At 40.5% G+C, this 27839-nt stretch overlaps 1 protein-coding gene across 4 annotated transcripts in view; it reads right to left on the minus strand.

Moving 5' to 3' along the window:
- Window positions 1-27839, minus strand: part of Pik3ca (phosphatidylinositol-4,5-bisphosphate 3-kinase catalytic subunit alpha) — a 72812-nt gene that overhangs the window by 30224 nt on the left and 14749 nt on the right. For 2 of the 4 annotated variants that reach the window (XM_027392023.1, XM_035450326.1), the window contains exons 1-4: window positions 12395-12523; window positions 2602-3029; window positions 1900-2109; window positions 291-541 (exon numbers count right to left, since the gene is read on the minus strand). In XM_027392023.1, the coding sequence (XP_027247824.1) occupies window positions 291-541; window positions 1900-2109; window positions 2602-2953 (813 nt within the window). In that variant the 5' untranslated portion in view covers window positions 2954-3029; window positions 12395-12523. Of the gene's footprint in view, window positions 1-290; window positions 542-1899; window positions 2110-2601; window positions 3030-12394; window positions 12524-27839 lie in introns of those variants that run through there. The other 2 variants (XM_027392022.1, XM_027392021.2) reach the window with 2 other exon arrangements.

Here is a 27839-nt window from a genome sequence, read left to right on the forward strand (position 1 = left end):
TACATATATGTCATAAATGACCACTGGAGGATATAGTTCAGTGGTAGAAGACCTGGCTGGCATTCATGAGGTCCTAGGTTCCATCTTTGGTAGTGGCAAAACAAAACAAAACAAAATGACAAAACTCACAAAGAAAAATGTCATTTCAGTGAAACTCGCTATTAGTATTAAGCAAAATTAAAATATAGAATAAATAAGCTTACAGATTCTGTTTGCTAATATTAACTATTAATGGTTAAAAGTATGTGCTAAGAACATATGCAGACCTGGTGTGGGCACACATGACTCACCTTGTACTGACTCAGAGGGTATTTTTCTAGGAAGTATTCATCACAGCCACACACTTTCAGAATATACTTGCCCTGGTATTCTAAAACACAGAGTTTCAGCTGCTCAGACGAGAGCAGCATGCTCCGAGTCTTCTTCCTGATGGCTTCAGCAATGACTTGCTCTGGCACACAGTCGTGGTTGATCTTCAGGGTATACTTCTGCTTGTCATTGTTTGGAGAGACAATTACCCAAATCACCACTATGATTTGTCCTGTAACAAGAAACACTGTTGGATGCATCATTGTGTCGATTTCATTTCTCTGAAAACAAGCTTCAAGAAGTTTTCACTTTCTGTTCTTATAACTACAACCAGATACAATGTCTAGGTAACTTGACTAACTAGAGGTGAAGATCTGACAGAAACAGGTAATGTTCACACCTGGCAGACTTTCACACAACATCCTAGGCTCCTTCTTGACTGGGCTAGTGGATTACCAGAACCCAAGGTTGAGCTCATCTCCACTTCAAACTGCAAGATGTACATCAGAGAGTGACTCAAGAGGCTTGAGTAGTTCATAAAACTACTCAAAGGAAAGAGTACACTAGAATGGAGCAAAGATAGAAGAAGAGTCAGAGACTACATGGGCAAAGAGGAAAGGAATTTTCAATCTTTCTCTTATTAAGACCAACTGAGCCCTGGACATTGAGAATCTGCCAGATGTGAACATTGTCTGTTTCCACCAGATCTTCACTTCTCCTCAGTCAGGTTAATAGACATCGTATTTTACCTCTAGTCAGCTGGGTTAACTAGACATCCTATCTTCACCTCTAGTCAGTCAGGTTAACTAGACATCGTTATCTTCACCTCTAGTCAGTTAACTACACATCATATCTTCACCTCTAGTCAGTCGGGTTAACTAAACATCATATCTTCATAGTCAGTCAGGTTAACTAGACATTGTATCTTTACCACTAGTCAGTCAGGTTAATTACTCATCGTATTTTCATCTCACATCGTATCTTCACCTCTAATCAGTCAGGCTAACTACACATCATATCTTCACCTCTAGTTAGTCAGGACAACTAGACACCATTTCTGGTTATGGTTAGAGGAACAGAGCACAAACTTCCTGAAACTTGTCTTTAGGAAACTAAAAGACACAGTGATGCATAACAGTGTCTTCCTGTCACAGGACAGATGATTTAAAAAGTCTGTGTCTGTGCTTGTTTTATGAATTCTTTTTTCTTTTTTTGATGGTGCTGAGGAATCAAACCCATGGCCTTGTTCTTGTGAGGCAAATGCTCTATACAACAGCTCCTTCTGTTTTTATTTGTTTAAAAAAAAAAAAAGATAATCAGCTCTAATTCGGTTCACATTCTATGCACCAGTGAATTCTAAACTCAGTTCTTCAGTTTCAGTGAGAAGTGTTCAGCAAGGGATGAGTCAGTGAGTGTGCGCTTCCTGTCCACAAGGTGTCACTTACCACTGACTCTCATGGAGCAGCAGTCCTTGCCTGAAAGCCTGCAAATCCAGCCAGCAAAAACCCTGTAATCCAGCCAGCAAAAAGCAACTGTGCAGAAGAAATCAGTGCATTGACAAAGGACTTCACTGTGTGCCTGTCTCCTTACCTTTATCTAACTTGTTGTAGATGTGCTTTGGCAATTCTGGGGAAGACTCTACGTTGGGAGGGTAGACATACATTGCTCTGCTATGAGGGGAGTTGAGATCCCGCAGATCCACAGCTTCTTTGCAAACATTCAGAATGTTCCTTCGGAAGTCCTGGACTTCTGGATCTTTAACCATATCAAATTCACACACTGGCATGCCGATAACAAAACCTAAAACATAAGATATTTATAAAGAATGCAAGGCAGATGTGGTTCTTACAAACACAGAACTGCACACATTTGGAAAAGCATAAGAGTCAACAAGTTTCTATGAGTTAAAAAAGTATCTGATGAATTTATTTTTAAGAGTTGATGAAGGCTCAAGAATTTTAAATATATGTAGTTTGCATACATATATTAATATTATGGTAGAATCATTCACTATCAACTATTTTACAGAATAATAAAACTTGGCTATAACAAATCTAAGTCTTCCTCCAAACTGTATTTCTTAAGGAAAACCATACAGAATATCAAAGTGTTATAATATTCTATAGCTCAGTGATTAAAAAAAAAAACTATGTTAGATTTAAAAAAATATATCCTTAAAGATTACAAAGGTATTAATTCAGACAAAGTATGTTAACAATGAAACAAAGAGTAGATGTCAGTTATTTGCAGTTTAGCAATAACAATGTCAGTTAGCTGAAAATTATATCATACCAATTTCTCGATTGAGGATCTTTTCTTCACGGTTGCCTACTGGTTCAATTACTTTTAAAAAGGGTTGAAAAAGCCGAAGGTCACAAAGCCGTCTTGTTTCATCAAAAAATTCTTCCCTTTCTGCTTCTTGGGTAACACTTACGAAAATGTAAGAAGATTCATCTTGCAGAAGCTGATGCAGAGGGTATTTTCTGGCTTCTTTAAACAGTTCGTGTTTTATGGTGATTAGTGTAGCCTCACGGAGGCATTCTAAAGTCACTATCATTCCATTTGGGAGTAAACATTCCACTAGGATTCGTGGGGGCATCAAGTGGATGCCCCACAGTTCACCCGACGATGGTCGTGGAGGCATTGCTCTGATCCTTTGCAAACTTTACATAGAAAATTGCTTTATGGAATCAGAGATATGGCTGTCCCCAAACAGCGCCCTGAACAAGAGAAGAAAACCACCTGTTAGAGAGAAGCAACTCCTGAGCATACACCGATGATTGCACTGTGAAATGTAACTGCTTTCCTTCCTGTTGTCTGAATGATCAGAGCAATATAACTTGTATGTTTTAATCTAGTCTGTTGTTCTCAACTATGCTATAAAGAATTTATTACAGCAGACACTAGGACAACTTGCATTTAATTAGATTTAATGAAAATTTAAAAATATAGACTAGATTTTCTAAGCCGGGTCTCATAAAAACAGAGTCAACAGAAAGAATGAAAAACAAGCTGTAACTCAGCCAAAAAGTCCCATCTCACCAGGCGTGGAGGTGCAGTAGCTGAAATTTCAGTTACTCTGGCTAAGGCAGGAGGACAGCATTTCAAGGCTTACCTGGAAAGTTTAGCAAGTCTGTCTCAAGAATAAATCAACACCAAAAGATTAGGAATATGGTGGAGTAGTAGAGGCCTTGCCTGGCATAGAGACTGGGTCCTGGCACAGAGACTGGGTCCTGTCACATTTATCATTCTCTACCATTTTATGATGCAACAGATTTGTGATAGAATTTTAGGTAACAGGTCATCACTCATTTTAAATATAAGTATGTCCCAGAAAAATCCAATACTCTTCCTTCTTTACCCTTTCCCCAGTGTATTTAGTAATGTGAAATTAAATGGCTCGGCCATTAAGGGTTCAGTCTCCAGCCCACAGAGGCTCATAATCATCTATAATCCCAGTTCCAAGGGATCCAACTCCCTCCTCTGGCCTCCATGGGCACCAGCTATACACATGGTGCACAGACATACATTATGGTGCAGGTGAAATAAAAATGAAAAAGCAAAGTGGACCTGTATAAATGAGTGAGGAAAGCCCCAGACATCCTGCTGATGTGGTCACATGGTAGCAGCCCAAGGTGGCTATAATTGGCACTGCTTTTTCACCAAGGGTGTTGGTCCTGTCCCAGGTCCATGTTGGGTACCGGGTAGGTATCTTAGTTATTGTTCTATTTCTGTGAAGAGACACCATGACCACAGCAACTCTTATAAAGGAAAACATTTAATTGGGGTTGATTTTCAATTCGGAGCTTTAGTCCATTATCCTTATAGCGGGAAGCATGGGTGAATACAGGCAGACCTGGTGCTGGACAAGGAGCTCAGAGCTCTACATGCAGATTGGCAGGCAGCATAGAGAGTGAGTGAGTGACACTGGGCCTGGCTTAACATCTGAAACCTTGAAGACCAACCCCAGTGACACACTTCTTCCAATAAGTCCATACCTACTCCAACAAGGCTACACTCCTAACAGCGCCACTCTCCTTGAGCCTATAGGGAGTCATTTTCACAGTAGGTAAGGAAGAATAAGACAAAGATGAACTCTGGAGTATGAAGATCATGTGGTTTGTGTGATGGTAATTATATTCAGAATTCCAGAGAAGAAAGACTATGGTGGACAGTTTCTATAAACACAGTGCGCCGAGCTAACTCAGTAGAGGTAGGGAACACAGTCTAGAGAACCCAGCACAGAAACAGGAGGGAAAGGACATAACACAATCTAGAAACCTGTCATCCTGACTCCTCAGGTTCAGATGCACCAACATCTAACTCATCCTAAGCTCCTTTACTTAGTTTCCCTACCAGCCTTCATTCCCACCCACAGTACCCTGGGTGCAGACTTCTACAAAGACCTAAATGGCTTCCTTCCAATTCTGCTTGTATCTTCTAATTATTGTATCTCTCATGCTTTTATTTAAATGTGTGCAGGTGCACATGCACCTGTATGTGGGGAGCAGAGGTTGGCATTGCTGTTGTCCTTAACTGTTCTCTGCTTTATTTTATAAGAAGGTTTCATATTGACCTAGAGTTCACCAAGTAGGCTAGGCTGGCTGGCCAGCAAACCCCAGGGATTCGACTGTCATCTCTTCCTCTCTAGAATATTCCAGCAAGTGTGTTGTTTATTGCGGTTGTGGTGCTCAAACCTCATTTTGTGGGGCAAGCACACTTGCCCACTTAAGTATTTACCCAGTCCTGTATTTCCTGTTCTTAAAAAAAAAAATCAGGCTGGAGAGATGGCTCAGCGAGCAGTTAAGAGCACTGACTATTCTTCCAGAGATCCTGAGTTCAATTCCCAGCAACCACATGGTGGCTCACAACCATCTGTAATGAGATCTGCTGGCCTGCAGACATATACACAGACAGAACACTGTAAACATAATAAATAAATAAATCTTTAAAAAAATTGCAGCCTAGTAAAGACAAGCTAAATCAAATACATGTGCACAATTACTGAAGTGACTTAAATGGAGGTTCTAAGTATGTATTTAACTCCTTCCCCAAAAGAAAATGCCAAATGAGTGAGTACTGACTTTGTGCAAGCATAAAAAAGTTCAAATACAAACAAAACAAAACCACAAGCCACACTAAAACAGCAGCTTTTGTTTATAGTTCTTTGCTGAATGGTGCTACGAAGTCTACATCACAGAACCACCAGAACACCTATTTTATACAATTACCTAGAATTTCATGTTCTCTAGGACTAAAAGAGAAAGCTAAGATGACAGACAGGTTATTAATTTTATGGCTTACAATGGTACAATGGTATGGTTACAGGTCACAAACTTTTCACAATTTAACTCTCTGTTCATGGACAAGAAAAGTGATCACAGCCATAAACTCCTTCAGGATTCTGGAAAGTAGGGACTGACTACCATTACAGAAATAAACACACAGCAGCCAGGACATATACCTTTTTATTTGTTTGATTGTTTTCTGCCTTCTTGTGGCAAACTCATTCTGAACAAGACTGCTTACCCACAGGTTACATATGGAAGTGCAGAGAAGGCAAAGGGATCTTGCAACAAACATTTTCCTGCTACCCTGGCAATAATCCTTTGGAGTGTAGGTCTGCCACTCTACTTATAAGTAAACCAAAAATCAGAGATATGATGATCATTATGAAACAGACTTTCATTTAAGGAGGCTGCTGGAGATGAAATCCACGACCCCACACAAGCAAGCATTCTATCCTTTGCTTTTTGACACGAAGTTCTCATTACATACCCCAGGCTGGCCATTAAACTTGCTAAGCAGACTGAATTGGCCCCAAATGTACAGTCTTCTTGCCTCAGCTTCTTATGGGTATGGGCTACTACAGATTGTGATATGACACTGAAGAGTCTATTGGTTCAGAATGTTGGGACTATATATTCATTTTTATACTATGAAGAGGTGTTTTGTTTTTAAAGGTAAGATCTTATTAGCCTAGGCTGACCTTGAACTAACTACTCCTCCTACCTCTATGTCTCACATGCCTATATTAGGTTCATGTTATTATTCCCATCTGAAAAACAAAGACAAAAAAAAAAAGCACAAGAAAATTGGCTTTCTTTAGCCTAGTTTTCTACTTACGTAAATAAACTGATCAATTAAAGGTAGTCTTATTTTCTTAGAAGCACGTATATGTGATTGGCTCCCTCTTTGCTGACAAGTCACATTCCTCATTACCAAGTTGAATCACTGTGCCACCCCAAAGCTCCTGATGCTCTTGAGGACTGGAGGAAGACTGTTTCCAGCACATGATGGTCACTTATTGACTAAAGCCAACAGCCTGGTCACTGCATGGTCATCTACACTACCACTCATGATACCATTTTACAATAGCAAAACTATTCCTCAAGTGTAGACTGGGAGTCTATGTAAGAGGTGAACAAAGCAGAGACTGTCTGACTTTGGAGATGTATGTTTAAAACATGTTGTTTTAAAATCAATTGCTATCTACATCAGAAACCCATGAACAGTAAGCAAGTTATCTGGAAACATCTATCTGTAAGCTTAGGTGCATTTATGTTGACTGAATCGGCAGCCTAAGCATCCAACAGCCACGACTGCTGAAGCAAGCACCTTGTATTTCCTGGACCTCCTTTCATATATACAGGAGCTGCTGAAGGTTTTGAATAACCAGTATGCATTTCTGATCCTTATATATTGACACAGACTAGCTTATGCCTTTATTCTTAAAACAGTGGGGAAACAGTGTTTAGTTTTACATATCGATTACATCTCTGTATCTGGTTACTACTGGAAACTAGAAATATACTTTCCAAATCTTTAAATTACCAAATGAACCTTTATTCTGATTTAGAACAGAACTAAAGACTCCCTTATAAGCTTGCTATAGAAACGGTACAATTCAAACATGGCTTCATAATCAATGGGTTGATTACCCTATTTGAAGCTGACTGCAAATGCTTTGAGTTAATTATCCCTTTTCTTATTGTTACCATGGTCTTTTATAGGCATTTACACTGTAGCTTTACATACTCTCATTAAAATAATTTATAACCATGCCTAACTTCTTACTGATTCTGAATTTTTCCAGGATTTTGGGGATAAGGACACAGAAAACAGAAAAAAATAGTAAGAAAGTCAAAAACTAAATTGTAGAAATTATCCCAGAGAAAATATCAAGTGCCTGAAGAAAAGCCACAGCAGTAGGGATGGCCAGGAAGAGGCTGAAGACACCTAAAGGAATAGAGTGCTCTAAGAGGCCAGCTGCATGGGGATGAGAAGTATAATTATAAACACGTCTCACAGACTGGGGATTCTTGGGAAGCAAGTGTCCTTCAGCACCATGTTCTGAGCCCCCAGTGCAGGCCTCTAAGATTTCCTTTCTGTAAGAGCCACTGAGCCGGAGCTGGAGCAAGTCCAGAGAGACAGCTGTGACACACACTAGCTCTGGAAGGATGCTCTATCCACTTCCTTCAGAGTGCTGTCCTTCACTGCCCTTTACAAGCTGGCCATGAGAAAACAGTCAACGAGACGGAGAGCTGCAGAGATCAAGTTCTCATGACAGCATGTAGGAAACTATAAACTCCTTAGAAGGGTTGCAATTTGTTTTCATATTAAATTTACATTCACAGAACTACACAAGACATTATGAAAATATATTTCTCAGAGTACTACCGCAAGAAGACAAATGTTTCCTGACACGAGGTCAATGGGTAGCTTAGGGAGTGTCTGTGTGTTGATAAAAATTTTTAAGTAAGACAATTAAGATCTAGGTGAGTAGCGTGAATAAGGTGTAGATTTTTACAGGGTCTCGTGTTGCTCAGGGTCTCAGGCTGATTTTGAACTCACTCTGTAGCAAAAAGTGACCTGGAACTGCCGATCCTCCTACCCATCCCAAGGGCTGTGATTACAGGGCAGCAGCACACCAACTAAAATATAGACTTGAAGACTGTGACCTGAACAGGCAGGTTAAAAGATTCTAATGTGAGAGCAAAAGAAATCACACCTCAGAGACGCTAATGAAATTAAGTAATACTGGTTTTAAGTTGTTAAGTAAATCATGAACTTAAAAACAACATAAACCATACCTTGAAATGTGGGGAAAAAATTTAAATTTTACAGGCCAAACATGTGGCTCAGCGATAAGAGCATTTGCCCAGCATACTTAAGGTTCTGGGTTTGATTCCCACTAAGAGAAAAATGCAAGGACAGAAACAACAGCAAAATCAAATTTTAAGTTACACTGATAAACATTTTGTACAGTTTAAGCTCAAAAGGAGACTAGACATTAATCTAGTTGGGGACATAGCTATTGGGGGTAGTACTTACCTAGCAGACTAAGGGCCTAGATTCAATCTTAGTATCAAAAATGGAAACAGGGAAGGAAGAACAGTCCAGGAGAGAATCTGAGAAGTGCAATTATGAGGAAAATGTGGGGCAGACAAGAGGACTTGATACCACTGCATAATTTAATAGTATACAATGCTTTCATGGTGATGTCACTGAGTTTTCTAGTGAGTATGTTTCTCATCTTCCCAGGACAGTGTTGTGGTTTGAGCATAAAGTGGTTCCCACAGACTCATGCATCTGTACACTTGGCCCTCATCGTGCTGAAGGAAGTGGGTCAGTGACGCAGGCCTGGAGGCTTTAGAGCCTGTCCCACTTCCTGTTTGTTTTCTGTTTCCTGAGTGGTGATGCTGTGTGACCAGTGAGCCTCTGGTTCCTGTCTATCACCAGACCTTCCTTCCCTATAGGCTATGTCTTTCCCACCACGATGGAACCACTAGCCAAAAATAAATAAAAAACTAAACCTTTCTCCCTTAAGCAGCTATTGCCAGGGAATTAGATAAAGCAACAGGGGAAAAAAAAATCAAGATACATAGTTGAGAGAGAACATTCTAATTTCACAGAGAACAATGAACAGCCAGCCAGAAATGTAAGTCAGGCAATCCCAGAGACCACCCAGTTTCAGTCCAGGATGATGGACTTGGTAAACTATGATTTTAAAACACAGAACACAAGCAATATTCCAATGGAAAATGGCATTACTATTTTGTTCTTGGTTATTCTCCAATTCTTTGAGTCCTTTTGACTAACAGCTCGGTCTATGAATAACAGCACATACTAGTGAACAGACGGGAAGGACTAGAGGTGCAAGGCAAAAGCTACCTAGACCAAGGCTCTGAAGTCCTTAGAACAAAGCAACCTACAAGTGCTTTGGAAACCTCTAACTTTTCAAATGGCATTGTTATTTAGCAGAGAACACTACATAATACCTAGTCCAAAGCAGAGGCAACCAGTATTGCTGTTTCAGTAAGGCCAGTGTTCCTCAAGCCTCAGTACCACTGATGCTAGAGACAGCCCTGCCATCTTGAAGACTTCCTGAGTCAGGGCAGATTCATTTTTTCTCTGCTTCATACCATTTTTCCTGTCTTTCTTCATTAAAAATGACACCCTATTTCTTTATACCATGAGATGAGGATAGTCATTATTGGGGCTCATATTCAAATACTGCTCCCTTTGGGTAGTATGCTCTAGCATCTGTATACATGTAAAAAGCATGTCTGCATCTCTGATTAATCTTCTGAACCTAACAACAACAACAAAGACCAGTGCATACCAACCTTATATGTTACCATAAAATAAATGTGGGTCAGCTATGGTTTCTCAATTGAGCCTATCTATGCTCTTGATTGCTGTGAATGTGTGTTTGCATTCATAGATGTTCAGCCTAACGTGGTACAATAAATACAGAGCTAGCAACTGTCATCAAAGGCTCTAGCAGACACAGTATAGACACCCATTTGTATCCAACCATGCTCTATTACAAGGTCTTTTTGTTTTGGAGCATACTTTTATTAACATTCCTAACAGTAATAACAGATTCATCTGTACTATCTGCCAGGCAACCAAAATGAGTTGGGGAGAAAAATCAAGGATTGTCAGAAAGCTCCATCATGGCTCACTCTTTCCAACAGTTACCTATTCCTGAGGTTGAATAACAGCAGTGCTGTGATGGTTTCAGTGCCTGTAATCCCACACCCTCAGAGACAAAAAAAAAAAAAAAAAAAAAAAAAAAGAGAGAGAGAGAGAGAGAGAGAGAGAGAGAGAGAGAGAGAGAGAAGTAAACATTCACACATCATTGCCCTAAGTGTGTCTCAAAACTAAATGACAGCTCTTCTCTTAGCCAATACTGTCAGACCAAGGAAAAGGTGTAAATGAATGCTACCAATTTGGTTTGCAATAAGAAAACAACCTACTGGTAAGTGATTCAAATAAAGATTTATTGTGTTGGAGAGAGTGTTAAGAACACATACAGCTCTTGCAGAGGAGCTGAGTTCCCAGCACTCCCTACAGGCACCTCACAACTCTCTGAAAGCCAATACCCTCTTCTGGCATTTATGATCACTGCACTCAACTACACAAATGGACACACCAATAGACCTGTCATTAAAAAAATAAAAATATTTTTTATTAATTCATTTATTCTGTGCATGTGTGTTTTGTGTGTATATCTGGATGCAAGTGTCTCATAGCCGTTGTGTGTGGATGTCTGAGGACAACCTTGTATTATGCTGGTCAGGTACTGAACTCGGACTGCTACACTTGGCAGCAAGTGCCTTTCCTGTTGATCAACTACAAACAAAAAACAACCCCCCCCCCCACCTGACTTACTTAAAGATATGGAGTGCTCAAATGTGTCAATTGGACACACAGAGGACAGGGTAGTTTTCTGCCAAACCACCACCACCTAATGTACTCACACACAAAATAAACCAAACCCAAAAGAGGAAGCCCTCTTTTCATTTCATTCATCCCAGGTGGGCAGTCCCTGGTTGTTGGCATTTGGTGAAAAGGCAACAGTATAATTCTACATCCTGAAGTAGATTAGACATGGGGACTCTGGTTCTACAAGCACAGAATAGCCTGTTTTTTCACATCAGTATTTAGCTCCTGGACATTCTGTTAGTTCTTATCTACCCTTGCTGCTGCTGTCTTTTGTCCCAATCACAATCTCAGCCTTTGTGCTTAACCCATTTCCTCAGAGGCTGCTGTAGCTGTAATCTTTTTAAGTTCTCTCCCCTCTTATGCCCTTATCTGTAGCCAGCCCCTAAGTAGGCGTGGCTACACTTATCTATTAACATATTACTAATGTTCTTATAAAATAATATGGCAAATATATAATACACTAAAATTTTATTTCACTGAAGCCGATCAGTTAATGTTTTAACTGTCCATATAGTCTTAACTTGTCCATATCATGTCATATTGACCCAAACCAATGTTTCCCAGTCCCAATTCACAACATACTCTACTTACATGAACATTCCTCTTTCAGATTTATATTCTGATAAACATGAAAGTTTATATTCATTTAGCTATTCTTCACAGTAACAACACTGGCCAGAAGACATGAAATGTAATAGAAACTTGAGTTTTAAAAGCTGCCTTTTGGCTGGGCATTGGTGACACATTCCTTTAATCCCAGCACTTGGGAGGCAGAGGCAGGCAGATCTCTGTGAGTTCAAGGCCAGCCTGGTCTACAGAGCTAGTTCCCACCAACCAGGGCTACACAAAGAAACCCTGTCTCAAAATCAAAAACAAACAAATAAAAGCTGCCTTTTTTCAGGAGCTAGAGAGATGGCTCAGTAGTTAAGACCACTTGGCTACTTTTGTACCAAGGGTTCAGTTCCCAGTGTCCACATAACCCACAGCCATCCCTAACTCCGGTTCTGACTTCTTCTATTTTCCCAGGCACCAAGCAGACATGTGGTACACACAGACATGCAGGCAAAACACTCATAAAATAAATTAAGGCTTTCAAAAAAATTTAAAAACCAATTTTCAGCCATGGAAACCTACTATCTTACCAACTTCCTAAATTTTATACATACATACATATTTATATTCACACATATATATTCATATAAAAGTGTTTACTTGGAGTTATCTTATGTAGGGGACTATGCTCCCTCCCAGAACCCATAGGTTTCCAAATCCCCGCTTTGAGCTTTTGGTCAGAGGTGTCCTGGAGACTCTTAAAATAATACAGACTAGTTCCAGTATACTTGTGGCTCACCAGATCATGACGGTAAGCCCTTATTGCTGAAGACACTACACACTTTGATACAGGTCAAGGAAAAGTCAAATTAATACTGGCAAGGAAGTTTCCTCTTTGATGGCTAGTTCTTCAAATGCTGGAAGGCTCCTAAAAGAGAAAGGTCATTAATAATCTTGCTTAGCTGTGAATCTTGTGAACGACAATAATGATTAGTGTAGCAAAATATGCCCATGGTGCAACAGTGGCACAAATATTACAGGCATAACCAACTGCTTCCTGATTGGACTTAAGGCTCATTCCAGAAGAGGAAACGCATGTCTGGTCCTATAAATAAATTCAGCTAAGAAAACATAGCTGGGGAGGTCGTAATACCAGGAGTGAAGCTATTACCATTATTTTGTTAATGATATTTTGTTACCTACTATCCAACTGCCCTCTAAACTGGTATCCCTCATACCCATAGATTAGTACAATTCAGAACTCTTCAGTGACATTTATTTGTGTAGTAGGCAGTGGTTAATGCAGAAATTCACAAATGGTCAACATGTAGATAATGTGTGTATACAGTGCTCAATCACAAATGAGACATCTATATCAGAGAAGCAGAAAGACTGTCAGAGCCAGAGGTCAAAGAGGACCAATGTGAAACAGTGTCATCTGAACGTGATAGGCCAATTAAACTCATGAATTAACTACAGCTGTGGTGGCCTGCACAAGATCAGGTCAGTAAACATTTTAGAACAGGAGAGAGGGACTCATAAGCTTCTCCCCTAGATGAGAAATTATTGACACTTGATAGCTTCGGGGGAAGAAAAGAGTCAGCTGTCATTAAAGGCATAACCCCCCAGTACGTAGACCATGTTCTAATGGATGTGAGTGTATGGGCAGGATGGGCAGCATAAAAGGACTTAGTAGGTTATCTAAAACAACAAGACTTGGCCAGGCATGGTGACACACACCTTTAATCCCAGCACTTGGGAGGCAGTGGCAGATCACCATGAATTCAAGGCCAGTTTGGTCTACAAAGTAAGTTCCAGGACAGCCCAGGGCTATACAGAGAAACCCTGTCTCAAAACCACCCTCTCCCCTCCAAACAAAAGGCGATTTGAAACTGAAAGGGTTTGGGGTGTTGGGTATGAAGCCTGGGATGAATATGATCAAAATACATTGTATGGGGGGGGGGGAGCTTGAGAGATGGCTCAGTGGTTAAGAGCACTGGTTGTTCTTCCAAAGGACCCAGATTCAATTCCCAACACACACATGGCAGCTCACAACCCTCTGTAACTCCAGTCCCAGAGGATCTAACACCTTCACACAAATATACATGCAGAACAACAACAACAAAAAAGTATACATATGAAGATTTCCAAGAATTGCTATCAATATTAAGTATTTCTTAAAATTGTTCTCTTTTGGTTAAGTTAAGGTGTGTTGGTAGATGCCTACAATCCCAAAAGCCTAAGGCAGGAGGATCATGAGTATGAGATGAACATAACAAAACTACAAAATTTCTCTGATAATGTATTTTGATTTAATTGCCTGGCATCTGCTTTATTTCCTGGCAGTGACAGAAGAGTATCACATTAGTAATGACTAAAAAGGCAACTACAAACAATTATTGACCCACCTTTTTTTTTTTTTTGATGCAAACCACAAGAGGTTTTATTGCAGTTATTTAATGAGCTAACCTCATGTTAGCTCGGGCCTTTCATCTTTCATCCATCCACCATGGCGGATGGCTGGGAAAGACACTGAGAAGCCACAGGATAGAGATCTTATAGGGCAGCCTAGGGGTAGGCACAGGCGCAGGATTTATTGACCCACATTCTAACCTCAGGCATTTCATTAGAACAAATGTAAAGTGATGAAGGGAGACTGGCAAGCAAAGCAATGACAACTCCCAAAAGTGCAATCAGAGGAAGGGGGACTTACTTTTAGTACAAGCACCACACAGCCAAGGTGTTAGGAGCTCTATGAATGACAGCGGCCATCAATGTGGAGACTTACAAGATTAGAATTTAAAAACAACTACCATCATACAATGTTCATGATGAGCAAGGCATTCAGAACACATTTATTTAATTAATTACAGAACTTGAGTCTTTATTTTCCCTTTCAAATATTCCCTGTTTTTGTTTGTCTGTTTGATTGATTTTTTTGTTAATGTGCAAAGAATCAATTATTTTGAAGTGACAGTTCCTTTATCTTAAAAAAGCAATGAAAATGATAAACGGTTAGAGCCATCATCAAGTATCACCAATAAGGTAATGGTTAGTAGGATACTTTCATCTTCATTGGCTGATGCTTCATGTTCTCAGCAGACCATTGAAGCAGATTGTTAACCAAACTATAAGTTAAAGTGCTTGCTCATAAAATCAGGCTATTTATCATACCACCATGCTATTGTCCCAATTCCTTCTCTTACTGTGACTTATTAACAAACTTTTGCTGAAATAAAAATAAGACACAGAAGATTTAAGACCTTTAAGAGGTAATGTTATACCTTCTCTATGAAGCAGCTAAAGAATAACTCAAAAAGAGAATGATGCAAAGATTAAAGTGAAGAAATTAAAGTAGCCAGCTTAGATAGACAGGCTGAATGGACAGTGGCAGAGCCTTACAAGCACATACCCAATTCAGTAAGCACAGGTGAGCGGGCAATGAACTATCTTGATGGGGTTAAAATCTGGGGAGTATAAATCATGGGGCCTGCATAAAGAACACGTTCAAACCCTCATTCTTTAACTACAGGATTAAAGCTAAACTGAAACTGTTTAACTTCACTTAATAAATACATGTGATCTGACAGATTATATGGTGTCATTACCATGTGATAATCACACCACTTTTAAAGCACATAAGGCCGGGAAACACACACACACACACACACACACACTTTAAAGTATTTCCAATGTTAATTTCCAAATACATCTCAATGATAGACCACTTGCCTAGCAGGCTTATGGCCCTGGGTTCACTCCCAATTATCCACAAACAAAACAAAACTCTGAATGTCTCTTAGAATCATCAGCTAACTCAAACAGTCTTGGTTTCTTTATTACAACTAGATCTATTCTACCCATCACTAGTCTATCCACAATAATGCTATCACAAAAGTCAAAACGACAGAGCTGTATTTACGACTGTGCTTTAGTTTTCACAAAAGCACAATTCTGAGAACATGAGTCATTGCCCTCAGAGTTAAAAAAAAAAAAAAAGAAAAAAGAAAAAAAAACTTTCTTTGGTTAGACTATGACTCTTACTACTGAAACCAACAATTTAGCCTAGAAATTCCTCCAAGTGAGAGGAACAAAATGTTTCTATTCTCTTGTCATACACTCACAACTCTCAGAGCTGCTGTCTGTATTGGTGTCTGGTGGCAGGAAGATGACCTTAGCCTAGCTATTTTCGGTGCAGTTCTTTTGTCCTGTCAGGATGTCATTTTCCAGGACAAAATCCTGGCTCTTCTCCCTATCTGAGCACATATTACAGAGTCCCCATCATACACATGCAAAACACTGTAAGGCTGAACACTCATTTTCAGTGTTAATTAGATGTCCCCTATTTAGGAAGGTAGCTGCTGCTTAAGCTTCTGGTGCACCACACTCAACACGTAGGCAGTCCACGTTCAGTCCCCAGCACCAAGACAAACAACAGTTTAAAAAAATTGCCTCATACTCTACATTCCATTTTAAAGACACCTTCATAAATGAAAAAGGCTTTCAAGGTACTTGGCATAACGAAAAGTAAAGCTACTCAAGTACCACTTCGTGATGTCCTGTCTCAGGTTGATTTCTCACAGGCACTCCAGGGCCAAGCAGCTCCTCAGTCTCCAAGACAGAGCTTTTGGCATTTCCATCCCTGCTTGGTTTGGTTTTGTGGCACTAGAGATTGCACCCTAGGCTTCACACATGCTTAGGTGAGTGCTCTGCTGCTGAGCTACATTCCTAGCCCTTAGCATTCATGTTTTTAATGTTCTCTATCTCTACTAGGCCAGAAAGAGTTCTTACTGGAGAAGTGACTTGTCCCAAAGTCAACAAGCATTCCTTAAATACTTCTAAAAGATACTGCTAGATGCTGGATGTGGTGGCACACACCTTTAATCCAGCATTTGGGAGGCAGAGACAGGCGGATCTCTTTGAGTTCAGTCAGTCTAGTCTACAGAGGGAGTTCCAGACCAGCAAAGGCTACATGTCTCTGTAAGAAGAACCAAGCAGAGCCCATAACATCTCAAAAACCAAAAATACTGTCAGGCAAAGTCGGGGGTGGGGGGGGTGGGGTGTAATATTTTTGTGTAGAGTTCCACTTTTATTATCTCACAATCCACAAAGCAAATTATGGTAATTATAGAATGAAATGTATTGACAATTAACTTTGTCAACTTGATAGGATTTAGGATCACTTTGGAAACCTAAGTTCGATTAGGTCAATTGACGGAAAAAACAATGCTAAAAGTGCATTCCATGGGCTAGGTCCCCAGCCTGAATAAAAAGGAGAGTGAGCTGAGCACTAACAGTAACTTCTCTGCTGCAGAGATAATGGGACCACCTGCCACCATGGTCTTCCCCCCATGATGGACATACACCCTCAAACTGTGAGTGCAAATAAGCCCTTCCTTGAGCTGCCCCTGTCAAGTATTTATGCGTGTGCACACCATGTTTTCAAAGAAAGAAAAGGATTCCTGACAGGCAGAGAATGAGTAGAGCTCTTCATCTTAGGCAGGTGGGAGAAACTAAGGCAAAAACCCCTGAACACACAGTATTCAGTCTCTCCCCTCCCCAGTTCATTCCCAGTGGTGTCACTACAACCAGCTGGCTAAAAGTGGTATCTAATTACAGTTCTCAAGTACACACAGAGCAGGACACAGACTCTGAGCATCTAGCCCTTTCCACACTGCCCTTCCACTTTTCATCACAGCCTGAGCTCTAGTCTTACTAGAGGGAACAACCTTTCCCTTTTGCACTTTTCTCTGTCTGTGTAAATAGGAACCATCTCTATTCCCATTTGCTGACATGGCAATTGTACTTGCCTTCCATGTGAGTCCAATGTCTTGTCCAGATAAGCTGCAGAAATGCTTTGCTACATGCAGAAACAAAGACCAAGGAGAAACAGTTGTGGAGAAGAAGGAACACTCCTCCATTGCTGGTGGGAGTGTGAACTTGTAAGACCACTTTGGAAATCAGTATGGCGGTTGCTCAGAAAAATGGGAATCAATCTACCTCAAGATCCAGCCATTCCTCTCTTGGGTATATACCCAAATACTGCTTGTCCATACAACAAGGACATATGTTCAACCATGTTCATAGCAGCATTGTTTGTAATAGCCAGAACCTGGAAACAACCTAGATGCCCCTCAACTGAAGAATGGAAAGAGAAAATGTGGTACATTTATACAATGGAGTACTACTCAGCAGAAAAAAGCAATGGAATCTTGAAATTCGCAGGCAAATGGATGGAACTAGAAGAAACCATCCTGAGTGAGAGTCCTCATCCAGTGGCTGATGAGAGCAGAGACAGACATCCACAGAAATACACTGAGCTGAAATCTGGAACTCAGTTGAAGAGAGGGAGGAATGAAGAACGAAGGGGTCTGTACCTGGTTGGAGAAACCCACAGAAACAGTTGGCCTGAAAAAGGGAAAGCATATCGACCCCAGATGCTCTTTGGGAGGACAGTACAGGACTAATCCAGCCCCCTGATCATGGATGCCAATGGGGAGGCCCCTGCACTCCTGGGATTTTTAGACATAGAGCAAAGGTTTACCAGCCTATAATCCTCTACCCCAAGGAAACTAGAAATCATGAATGACTCCAGAGGGAGGTGGACTGGCGTTTTGCCCTGGTGGGTGGGAGGGACTTCGAGAGCCCATCCCACTTGAAGGGATTCGCTCTGTCTCTGAACACATGGGGAGGGGCCTAGGCCCAGCACAGGAAGATTTGGTAGACTTGGTGGAACCCTGGTTGGGGGCCCTACCCTGCCTGGGGAGTGGTGGGTGGATGGGGTGGGGGGTAGGTTGGAGGTGGGGGAGAAGGAATGGGGGTGGGGGGAGGGAGAGGGAGAGGGAAAGTATATGTGAAAATATTAATAATTTAATAAAAAAAGAAAAAAAAAAAAAAAAAAAAAGACACTTCAAGTGACTTAAGATTTTTTTTTCTTTTAAATATTATGCATGTGTGAGAGAGTTGCATCTAACTGCAGGCACCTGAAAAGGGCACTGCTGCATCAGATTCCCTATGGAGCTGGAGTTACAGGCGGGCTGTGAACCACTTGACATTTGTACTGGGAAGCCAGCTTGGGTCCTCTAGAAGAGCAGTGCATGCTCTTAACCTCTGAGCTATTTCTCCAGCCTGGGCCGACTGCTTTAATAAAGCAGTTTACTAGCCAAGTTCGCATTCCCTCTTATCCAAGTTTTCCTCAGCAGGTAAAAACAATTTTTAATTTTTTTAATGTGTGTGGGTGCTTTGCCTGTAAATATGTCTGTGTACCACCTGTGTGCCTGGTATACAAGGACCTGAAGAAGGCATCAGATTTCCTAGAACTCAAGTTACAGGTGGTTGTGAGCCACCATGTGATTGATGGGAATCAAATCCTAGCCCCCTGGAAGACCAGCCAGTGCTCTTAACTACTGAGCCATCTCTTCTGTCCCCTGAGGATTTTTAAAACCACTGTAGTTAGTGTCCAAGAGCCATATATAGCCCAGTCCCTTAATTCCTTACCTTCCTGCCTCTACCTCCCAAGAGCTGGGACTACATGTGTGTGCCACTATGTCTGGTGAAAAGATCTCTTCATGTATGCTCTGCTGTGAGCCAAGTTTATTTCTAGGTACAAAACCTGTTGATTTTGTGATGGATTCCTATGCAAACCAGAGAAGATAATAGCTTCAAACAGTATCCTAGTCCATTTTTATCTGATTTCAGAGAAAATTAAGGTTGAGGAAGTCCAATTGTTAGAAAGACAGCTCTCAGACTGTTGTTGGAGACTGAAACTCTTTGGAAGACATAACAACAAAATTCAGATTTTACTTTATTTATTTACTTTCTGGAGACAGGGTCTCACTATGTAGACCAGAATGGCCTTGAAATTACTATGTAACCTGGATGGTCTTGAGCTTTTGGTGGCCTTCTGACCTCAGCCTCCTGTACAGTAACCCCAGTAAACGCTTTGGCTTACCACCTAGCAGGATGAGGATGGAACTGTCTCTTTGGTCTGTAGCTGCCCTTTCTATCTGAGGTTAATAGAAAGCCTCTGCAGGATAATTTATGCATCAGGAGTTAGACAGGAATTCTGCTCATGGGACTGGTTACAGAAATGAGGATGTCTGTGTTAAGAGTATGTCTCCCATTTTGTTTTTGTTTTCACAAAGGGTCTCTCTATGTAGTCCTGGCTGTCCTAGACCAGACTCACAGAAATCTGCCGGCTTCTGCTTCCTGGGTGCTGGAATTAAAGGTGTGAACCACCATGCCCAGTTCTTATCTCCCATTTTGTTAAGAATGTTTATACACACGTACTTTAGGCAACTCTTTTCTTGTTGCTTTATCATGTATGTCACACTGATGAACAGAAGTTCCTAAGAGTCATTAAATATACATTATCAAATATTAATTAAGAGATGTCAGGCCAGAGTGAGGCTCCTTTGGTAAATCATACAAATCATTTGGGAGAAGAATGATTCTGTTGGCTGCACACAGGGGACTTATTATATTAAGTATAACTTGCTAGTGTCCGTATTTGGAGACTAAGTATGACATAAAAAAAAATTGAGGGTGCCAAGCTGACAAAGGCTAAACTGTGATGGTATCATAAAATGATGTCCTTGACAGACATCTGATCCCCTAATATTGTGTGACAAAACTTCTGGGACACACAACATATATGTCTACTTACCACACCAGATAGGGATCTCACGACAGACCAAAGGAAAGATACCAGCAAAGCCAACTTGGTCAACCAATTAATTTTATTGGGGTTGCTTACCAGAATAAATGAGGGTTTACTTACAGGAGCAGAAATGACTCAAAGACCGATGCATCACCAAAGCCCACCTCTCAGCATGGGTGATAGCTCACAAAGCTGGGAACCTGGAGCACACTGCACAGCCTGCAGGCAGCTCCTTTCCAGGTGCCTCAGTTGGTCTAAACCTCTTCCTGGTAGCTCGATGGTAGATCTATTTCAGGGAGCTGGTCTGGTTTCAGAGTTTTCTTTGCAGCTTGGCTTGTCTGAGTGGGACTATAAGGAATTATTGCTTAATCTGGCAGGGCAGGACCTAGTGAATCTGGTCAGTTCTAGGGACTTCTTTGAAATGTTTACCTTCCTGTTTAAGGAGCTTCCCTTCAGGATGGACTGTTTCAGTCTTGAAACGGTTACACAACTCGTGGCCGTTAAGTGGTATTTGATGGACAATGATTCTGAGGGAAGCCTAGAAGATCAGACATGGAAAGACAGAAAAGACTACTGGTGAGGTTTCTCATGGTATGCTCGTTAGTTTTATGTCAACTTGACACAAGTTAGCGTCATAGAGAAAGTGTCCACACCAGACTGGCCTGGAGGCAAGCCTGCAGTGCATTTTCTTGATTAATCATTGCTTTGGGAGGGCCTAACTCACTGAGAGTGGTGTCAACCCTGAACTGGTCCTCTTGGATGCTATGAGAAAGCAGACTGAGCAAGCAATGAGGAACAAACCAGTAAGCAGTACCCCTAGTGGCTTCTGCTTAAGTTCCTGCCTACAGATCGATCCTGCTGTTTGACTTTCTGTCTTGACTTCCTTAAACGATGGCTGCAATTTGGAAGTGTAGACTGAAATAAACTCTTTCCTCCTCCAAGCTGCTTTAGGTCATCATATTTTACTACAGAAATTCTAAGACAGATGGGAACAAGGACTCCACAGGAAAAAAATTTTTTACTACAGACCACTGATGTAACATGCTAGCTAATAACCTGTACTCTTCTGTCTACACCCCAAGACTTTGATGCTGAATTTGAACGTAATGGTCCTGAAGCTAGAAAGCTAGCTGAATAGTTAAGAACACTGGCTGTTCTAGCAGACCAGAGTCCCAGCAACAGTGTGACAGCTTATGCAACTCTCTAACTCCAGTTCCAGATCAGATGTTCTCTTTTGGTTTCTTTAGGCACCAGGAATACAAGTGGTGCATGGACTTGAACACAGGCAAAACACCTTATCCATAAAATAAAAAATTAGATACATAAAAGAGCAGTCTACGACACTGGGATGGACATGGGAAGGAACATCTGTAAATAATGACTGATCTCTTACCTGGTTATATTAGCACTGTACAACAATGAAAACACTACAGTTGGGTGTTCTTTAATTACACTGCTGACATAATTTATGTCCTCTGGTTTGGATCACCTATTATTTAATAAGATCAGGAAAACTTTCTATTCGTATTTTACTAAGGTTCTCTGTTCACATGCACAAGTATGCTACTATAAAGCCATTAGACTTACCAGTTCTTCTTTAGGATAACTGATGCTTTAAATGAGCTTGGGGTATAGTTTTGAGTGTCTATTGTTTATGTCAATCTCTTAACACCAAATGTTTGAAAGGACACACACACACACACACACACACACACACACACACACACACACACACACACACACACACTTCCATGTAGATCCAGGAGGCAAAGTCTCTAATTGAAGCAACAGAATTATTTATTGATAACTGGTCTGGGTAGAACTGACAAGGCACTGAATCGACATAGCTGAATTTTACTGCTTAAGAATGAAGAACTAGCCGGGTGTTGGTGGCGCATGCCTTTAATCTCAGCACTCAGGAGGCAGAGGCAGGCGGATCTCTGAGTTCGAGACCAGTCTGGTCTACAAGAGCTAGTCCCAGGACAGCCCCCAAAGCCACAGAGAAACCCTGTCTCGGGAAAAAAAAAAAATCAAAAAAAAAAAAAAATGAAGAACTATATACCTCTAATACCAGTGTTCATAAGTCTAAGACATGAAGATCACCAACAATCAGAAGCTAGCCAGGGCTACCATGTAACAGACAAATGAATACATAAGATGCTAGCTACAAAGTAACATAGAAAGAAGACTCTGGGGCCCTACATAGTGGTTTGTGTTTGTAATTACAACAGCTTGGTTGGCCAGCCTGGACTACAGTGTGAGACTGTTTCAAATCATGAAGAAAAAAAAAAAAAAAAAAAAGGGCATTTTTTAAATTTAACATTACATTATTCTGAATAAACTGCATAAAAATAAAACCACATAAAGCCTGCAAGAAAACATGAGATAATGCTTTTCAATATGCATGAAAAACATCTTCCTAAATAAAACTAAAATAAGTGACAAATGCACATGAAGACAGATTAAAAGGAAACAAAATACAGACAAGTAAAAGCTGCTCACAGCCGACAAGAGCAGGAACTGTGAATAAGAGGGAGACCCACTGAGCATGTGCATTTAGTGTTCATAGAAACGTAATAAAATTGGCTAATCAAAAATTTCGTCTTTTTTTTACAAATGCAAATTAAATGATACAACATTTCATCTATCAGATTTGCCAAATTTAAAAGCCTTTGAGGACACCCCAGCCTCAAGGAAACACATAAAAGCCTTGTCCAAACACTTGTTATTTCCCGGATCTCCGAAAGGTGCAAGGCATTAAAGAGAAAGGCACTAACTGCACAACCAAAGGAAACTAGACTATACAACAAATGACACAGCTTCTAGAGGGGGCATAACAAGCAAAGAACTACCTGATTGGAAGCAACAGAGCAGAAGACTGTTGTGATTAAAACCTGTTGGAAAATAGCTGGACCAGGAATTTTATGCCTAGCAAACTATTATGAGGAAAGGAAAATCAAATGGGGTATTTCTGGACACTCAGGTTCTCAAAGCTTCACTTCCCCCTGAACCAATCCCCAGGCTTAGTCAGAAAATGACTACAATTAATTAAAGGTGGAGGCTAAGAGGTAGAGAGATTATATACACTGGGACTAGTGGAAACTAACACAGTGGTCAATAGCCTAAGTAAGTAACGGAGAAAAGGCAGCTACATTTCACATCAATTATAAAAGGTAGTAAGCTCAAACTAGAAGACAGAGGAGACAGAATCTGTATGACTGAGGTAGAAAACGTTCAGAAAGAACAGAGTTCTGATTAGAGTCAGGTCATATTAAGGACATGTTAAAGAATGTGTGTGATTTTCATAATAGGAAAAAGGCAAGTAAGTGGAGATTTTAGAAGGAAAAGCCTCAATTATATAAAATCATGCTTCAAATGAAGCAAACGGCAGTTTTGAGCTCTATGTGGTGTATATGAAAAGATAAACCCTGAGGCCCGACTGTGAAGAATGCTACTGTGATGTTAAATGTGGTACAGAGGAGAAATCCATCAACAGTATTCCACTTGGTTGTAAAGGGAAACATTTTACACACAAAGATATAAATACTATTAGTTGCAGCTAATAAAATCTACTTATAATCACAATGAAGAGTTCAGAATGGGTACAGAACAAAACATCACCATTTCTTGTCAGTGTGAACAGTAACTGTCAGAGGACTGGAAGAACTGGGTATAATTAATGTAATCTAACACAAGAAGCAATTAGGAGTATTACTTAGTTGGTATTCTGGGAAATGGAGATTTCAGCATGTTAAACATAGAAAGCGGGGCTGAGGAAATGGCTGTGTTAAAGTGCTTGCCCTGTAAGCAAGAAGAAAGACCAGATTTTGGATCCCCAGTACCCATGTATTGCCAGGTCATTGTGCTGGCCTGGGAAAGCAGAGATGAAATCTCGAGAACAAGCTGGCTGGCCAGAGTGTGAAGGTCTGTATTTGACTGAGACTGCACCTCAATGAATAGAACAGTAGCAGACTGAGGATAGTTCCTTACATCAGTCACACATGCAACACAAATGCAAAAACATGCACATGCACGAACACACACACAAAGCAAAGAAAACACACACAAGAGAGGAGGGTGTTGAAAAGCATGAAAAATGTTGATTAAGCCGGTTAACAAAATTAAGAAACAGGGCTGTCAAGATGACTCAGCAGGTAAACCACCTGTCACACAAACTTAATGATCCAAGTTCAATCCAGGATTCCAGGTAAAGGTGAAAGCAGTGACTTCACAAAATTGTCCTCTAACCAATCACTCTACACATGGTGGTACATGCACGCGCGCGCGCGCGCGCGCACACACACACACACACACACACACACACACACCATACACATATCGATAAAATTTCAAAGATTTAGAAACAGTTGGATGTTGTGGCACACACCTTAATCTCAGGAGACAGAGGCACATCTATGAACACTATGAGTTCAAGGCTAGCCTGGTCTATGTAGCAAGTTTAGGCCACCCAAGACCCTGTCTCAAAAAACAAAAACAGAAACATAATAATAATAATAATAATAATAATAATAATAATAATAATAATAATAATCAGTAGCAAGTTTCAAGACTGTGATTCAAATGCTCATACTGACTTTCATATCCCTCAGGTCCGGTGGCTACTAAGAGTAGCGCTTCTGTCTCCCAAACACTTTTATTATTTTATTTTTCTGTGCATGTTGGTGTAATGTATGTGTGTTCATGTGGGTGTGTGTATACTTGCAGGTATGTATAAGCCCGTACATGTGGAGGCCAAAGGTTAATGTGTGTCATTCTCAAGTCTCTTTTCAATTTATTTTTTGAGACCGGTCTCTGGCTTAATCCGGAGCTCACCAATTGGCTACTCTGACAGACCAGATGAGTCCCACGGGTTCTCCCGTCTCTGCCTTTCTAGTTCTAGGATTACTGGTTTACATTGTACAGCTTTTTACTTGGGTTCTGGGGCCACAGCTTATGTTGTCATGCTTGCATTGCAAGTTCTTTATGGACTGGATCAGCTCCCCAGGCCATGACTTTTTAAAGTATGCATTTCAGCTTAATATTGGAGAGGGGTTAACAGACACCCACTTTTTACAGATCTTTCTAGGGGCTGAGGAACTCTTGGAAATTTTTTAAGATAGAATAATTTTTCAGTGTTTGGCTTATCTCAAAATATGGGACCCTACCTTCCATTTTCTTGGTTTTGGTTCAAGAAATATTGGCAGAAAAAGCTGACAGCTGGGTATAAGGATATTAAAAGATGATTCCAATTATCCAAACTGTTTCTTTTAAAAGAACAGATGCTACTAAACGTTACATTGCTAGCATTTGGTTTAAAGCACAGCTACATGTCCTCTACCCCTCTTAGGATCTCACTCTGCAGCTGGCCACTGATTTCCATCAACACTTTAGGAACTAAGTCTTCAGCCAGGCTACACATCTGAGCTTCAGAAACTAGGCTTTGGGTGTCCACTTAAAAACTTACACGTAGAAAAGCCTTTGCCTTAAGTGTTACAGAATAAAAAGGTTTCCTACATAAATATTTTAGCTCAGATTAATCAAGTATTTTTGAACATCCCACTACTGAGCACACAGCCTGCTCTGCCAAAGAAACAAATACACATCACAGGCAGAGGAGAGGAGGCCAAGTGTGACAGTAGCAGACAAACAGTTCAGTATCCATTCAACAATCAGTTCCTACCCTAGAGAAATAACCATTATTTTATAAAGTGTGATGGTAAAGAAAACATTTTTACTAAAATAGCTCCTATTCAAACAAAATAGAAAATACACTGTTAACCACAAGAAAAATGCCTCAAAAAGAAAGATTTTTTTTGTTTGTACTGTAATAGTGTTTTCCTGTAAAGACTGAAATCAGAAAAGCCACATGTTTTGTGTTTGAGTCTCTGTACTTATAAATCTGGGGAATAAAAAGTAGATAATTTCTACAGACTTCATTTTCCTCCCTAAAATATGGGACTGTGACTTGCTTACTAAACAGTTCAGCATCTGAAAAAACATTCTCTATGCAATGACTTTGCAGCAGTCCTAGGCCAAATAGCCAAGATTTTAAATGAAATACAATGTTAACCTCCAGAGACTTAAGTCTAGTGAAGATATGGAAATAAAGAAGTATAATTGAGCATGGATGGCTCCAAATTTAGAGCCCATATAACCTCCAAGGGAGCACTTGCCAGCCTGTGAGTACATCCAGGAATATCTTACACAGAGAACATATAAACAAGTGCCAGGTCAACAAGCTATTAGGAAAGCGAAGTAAAGACAGAAGGGAATCAACACCTCAGGAACCCAAGTCCGGAAAGGCCGGAGTTCAGAATGGCTAGACAGAAAGCTGTTCTGTGAGACCGACCAAGTTAGAAAATGAGCACACAGAAGTGGGTGGAGACCAGTCTGTGAGGAAAGACTGCAGTAAAAGACACTGAACTTTATCCCAAGGCTGGCTTCCTTCACATCCTGGCCTGGAGTCCTGTGTAAGGGACACTCACTAAAACTCATGTTCCCACCACTATAGAACTGTTAGGTCAGGACTGGAAAATTTACATTTTAACAAAATTCCCTACATGTAAGGTCTTGCTAAAGCAAGTAACAAGACTTTAATGGACAAAAGTAAAAACTTACAAGTAAACAAAACACAAAGTTCCTGTCGTTATTATCATGAAGTCCACCCAAGGAGGAGAAGTGCAAGTCCCCTGGGGTCACTGAACTTTAAGCAGGCATATCTGATAGTAGAGGGTGCCCAGTGCATCTATGGAAGCAGTGTCTCTCCTTGGCTTTCTTCTACAAAACCTATTTCTGACAGCCCGTTCATGAAATTCTGCCAGTTACCACTCTGACAACTCTGGCAGCAGTATGGAAATGTAAACAGGACAAGAAACAGAGATTGGGGGGGGGGGGTAATCCAGTGACACAGTATAGGACTAAAGGGGACATGAGAAGAGACGTGATAGACCAAGAGGAGTTTCTAAGAAATAATACCCAAACTCTGGCAATCAGTTCAATCAATTGGCTATTGCTTCTTAGAAACAGATCAGAGTAATGCACAGCATTACTGCATCACTACACTGAACAGAAAAAGATCACACAGAGGAGACGTGGAGACATTATAAGAACAATGGTGTGTTAGTGTTAATCAGCTCCTTTCTGGAGTATTCCCCACGTCCTAATGTGCACATGGAAATGACTTGTGTTTCTTTCAGTGTACATAAGTCCATTCACTTCAAGTGCTGATTGAATGCAAAGACATGAAGTCCTATGTCCAACAAAAACACAGCATAGATGAGGGAAGGCGTACAAAATGCTTAAGATACCATGAGTTGGGTCTTCATATTCTCTTAACATTTTTCTTTTGCTATAGTTGTACTCACATAGTACATAAAGCTTTGTATTTTGCTTTATTCACTTAAAATTAAGTTACTGGAAATTCTTAATGTATTTTTTTATGTGTGTGTGCAGTACTGGGACTCAAACCCAGACTTTGCATAGCCTCCCAGATTAAAATTTGTCTGACTACCTCCTTCCATGGAATATGAAACATGGTTTGTTAAATACTTAAGCTGTTACAAATGACAATATACAAATGCTGCAA

This window comes from Cricetulus griseus, assembly GCF_003668045.3.
Source record: "Cricetulus griseus strain 17A/GY chromosome 1 unlocalized genomic scaffold, alternate assembly CriGri-PICRH-1.0 chr1_0, whole genome shotgun sequence".
NCBI classification, from domain to species: Eukaryota; Metazoa; Chordata; class Mammalia; order Rodentia; family Cricetidae; genus Cricetulus; species Cricetulus griseus.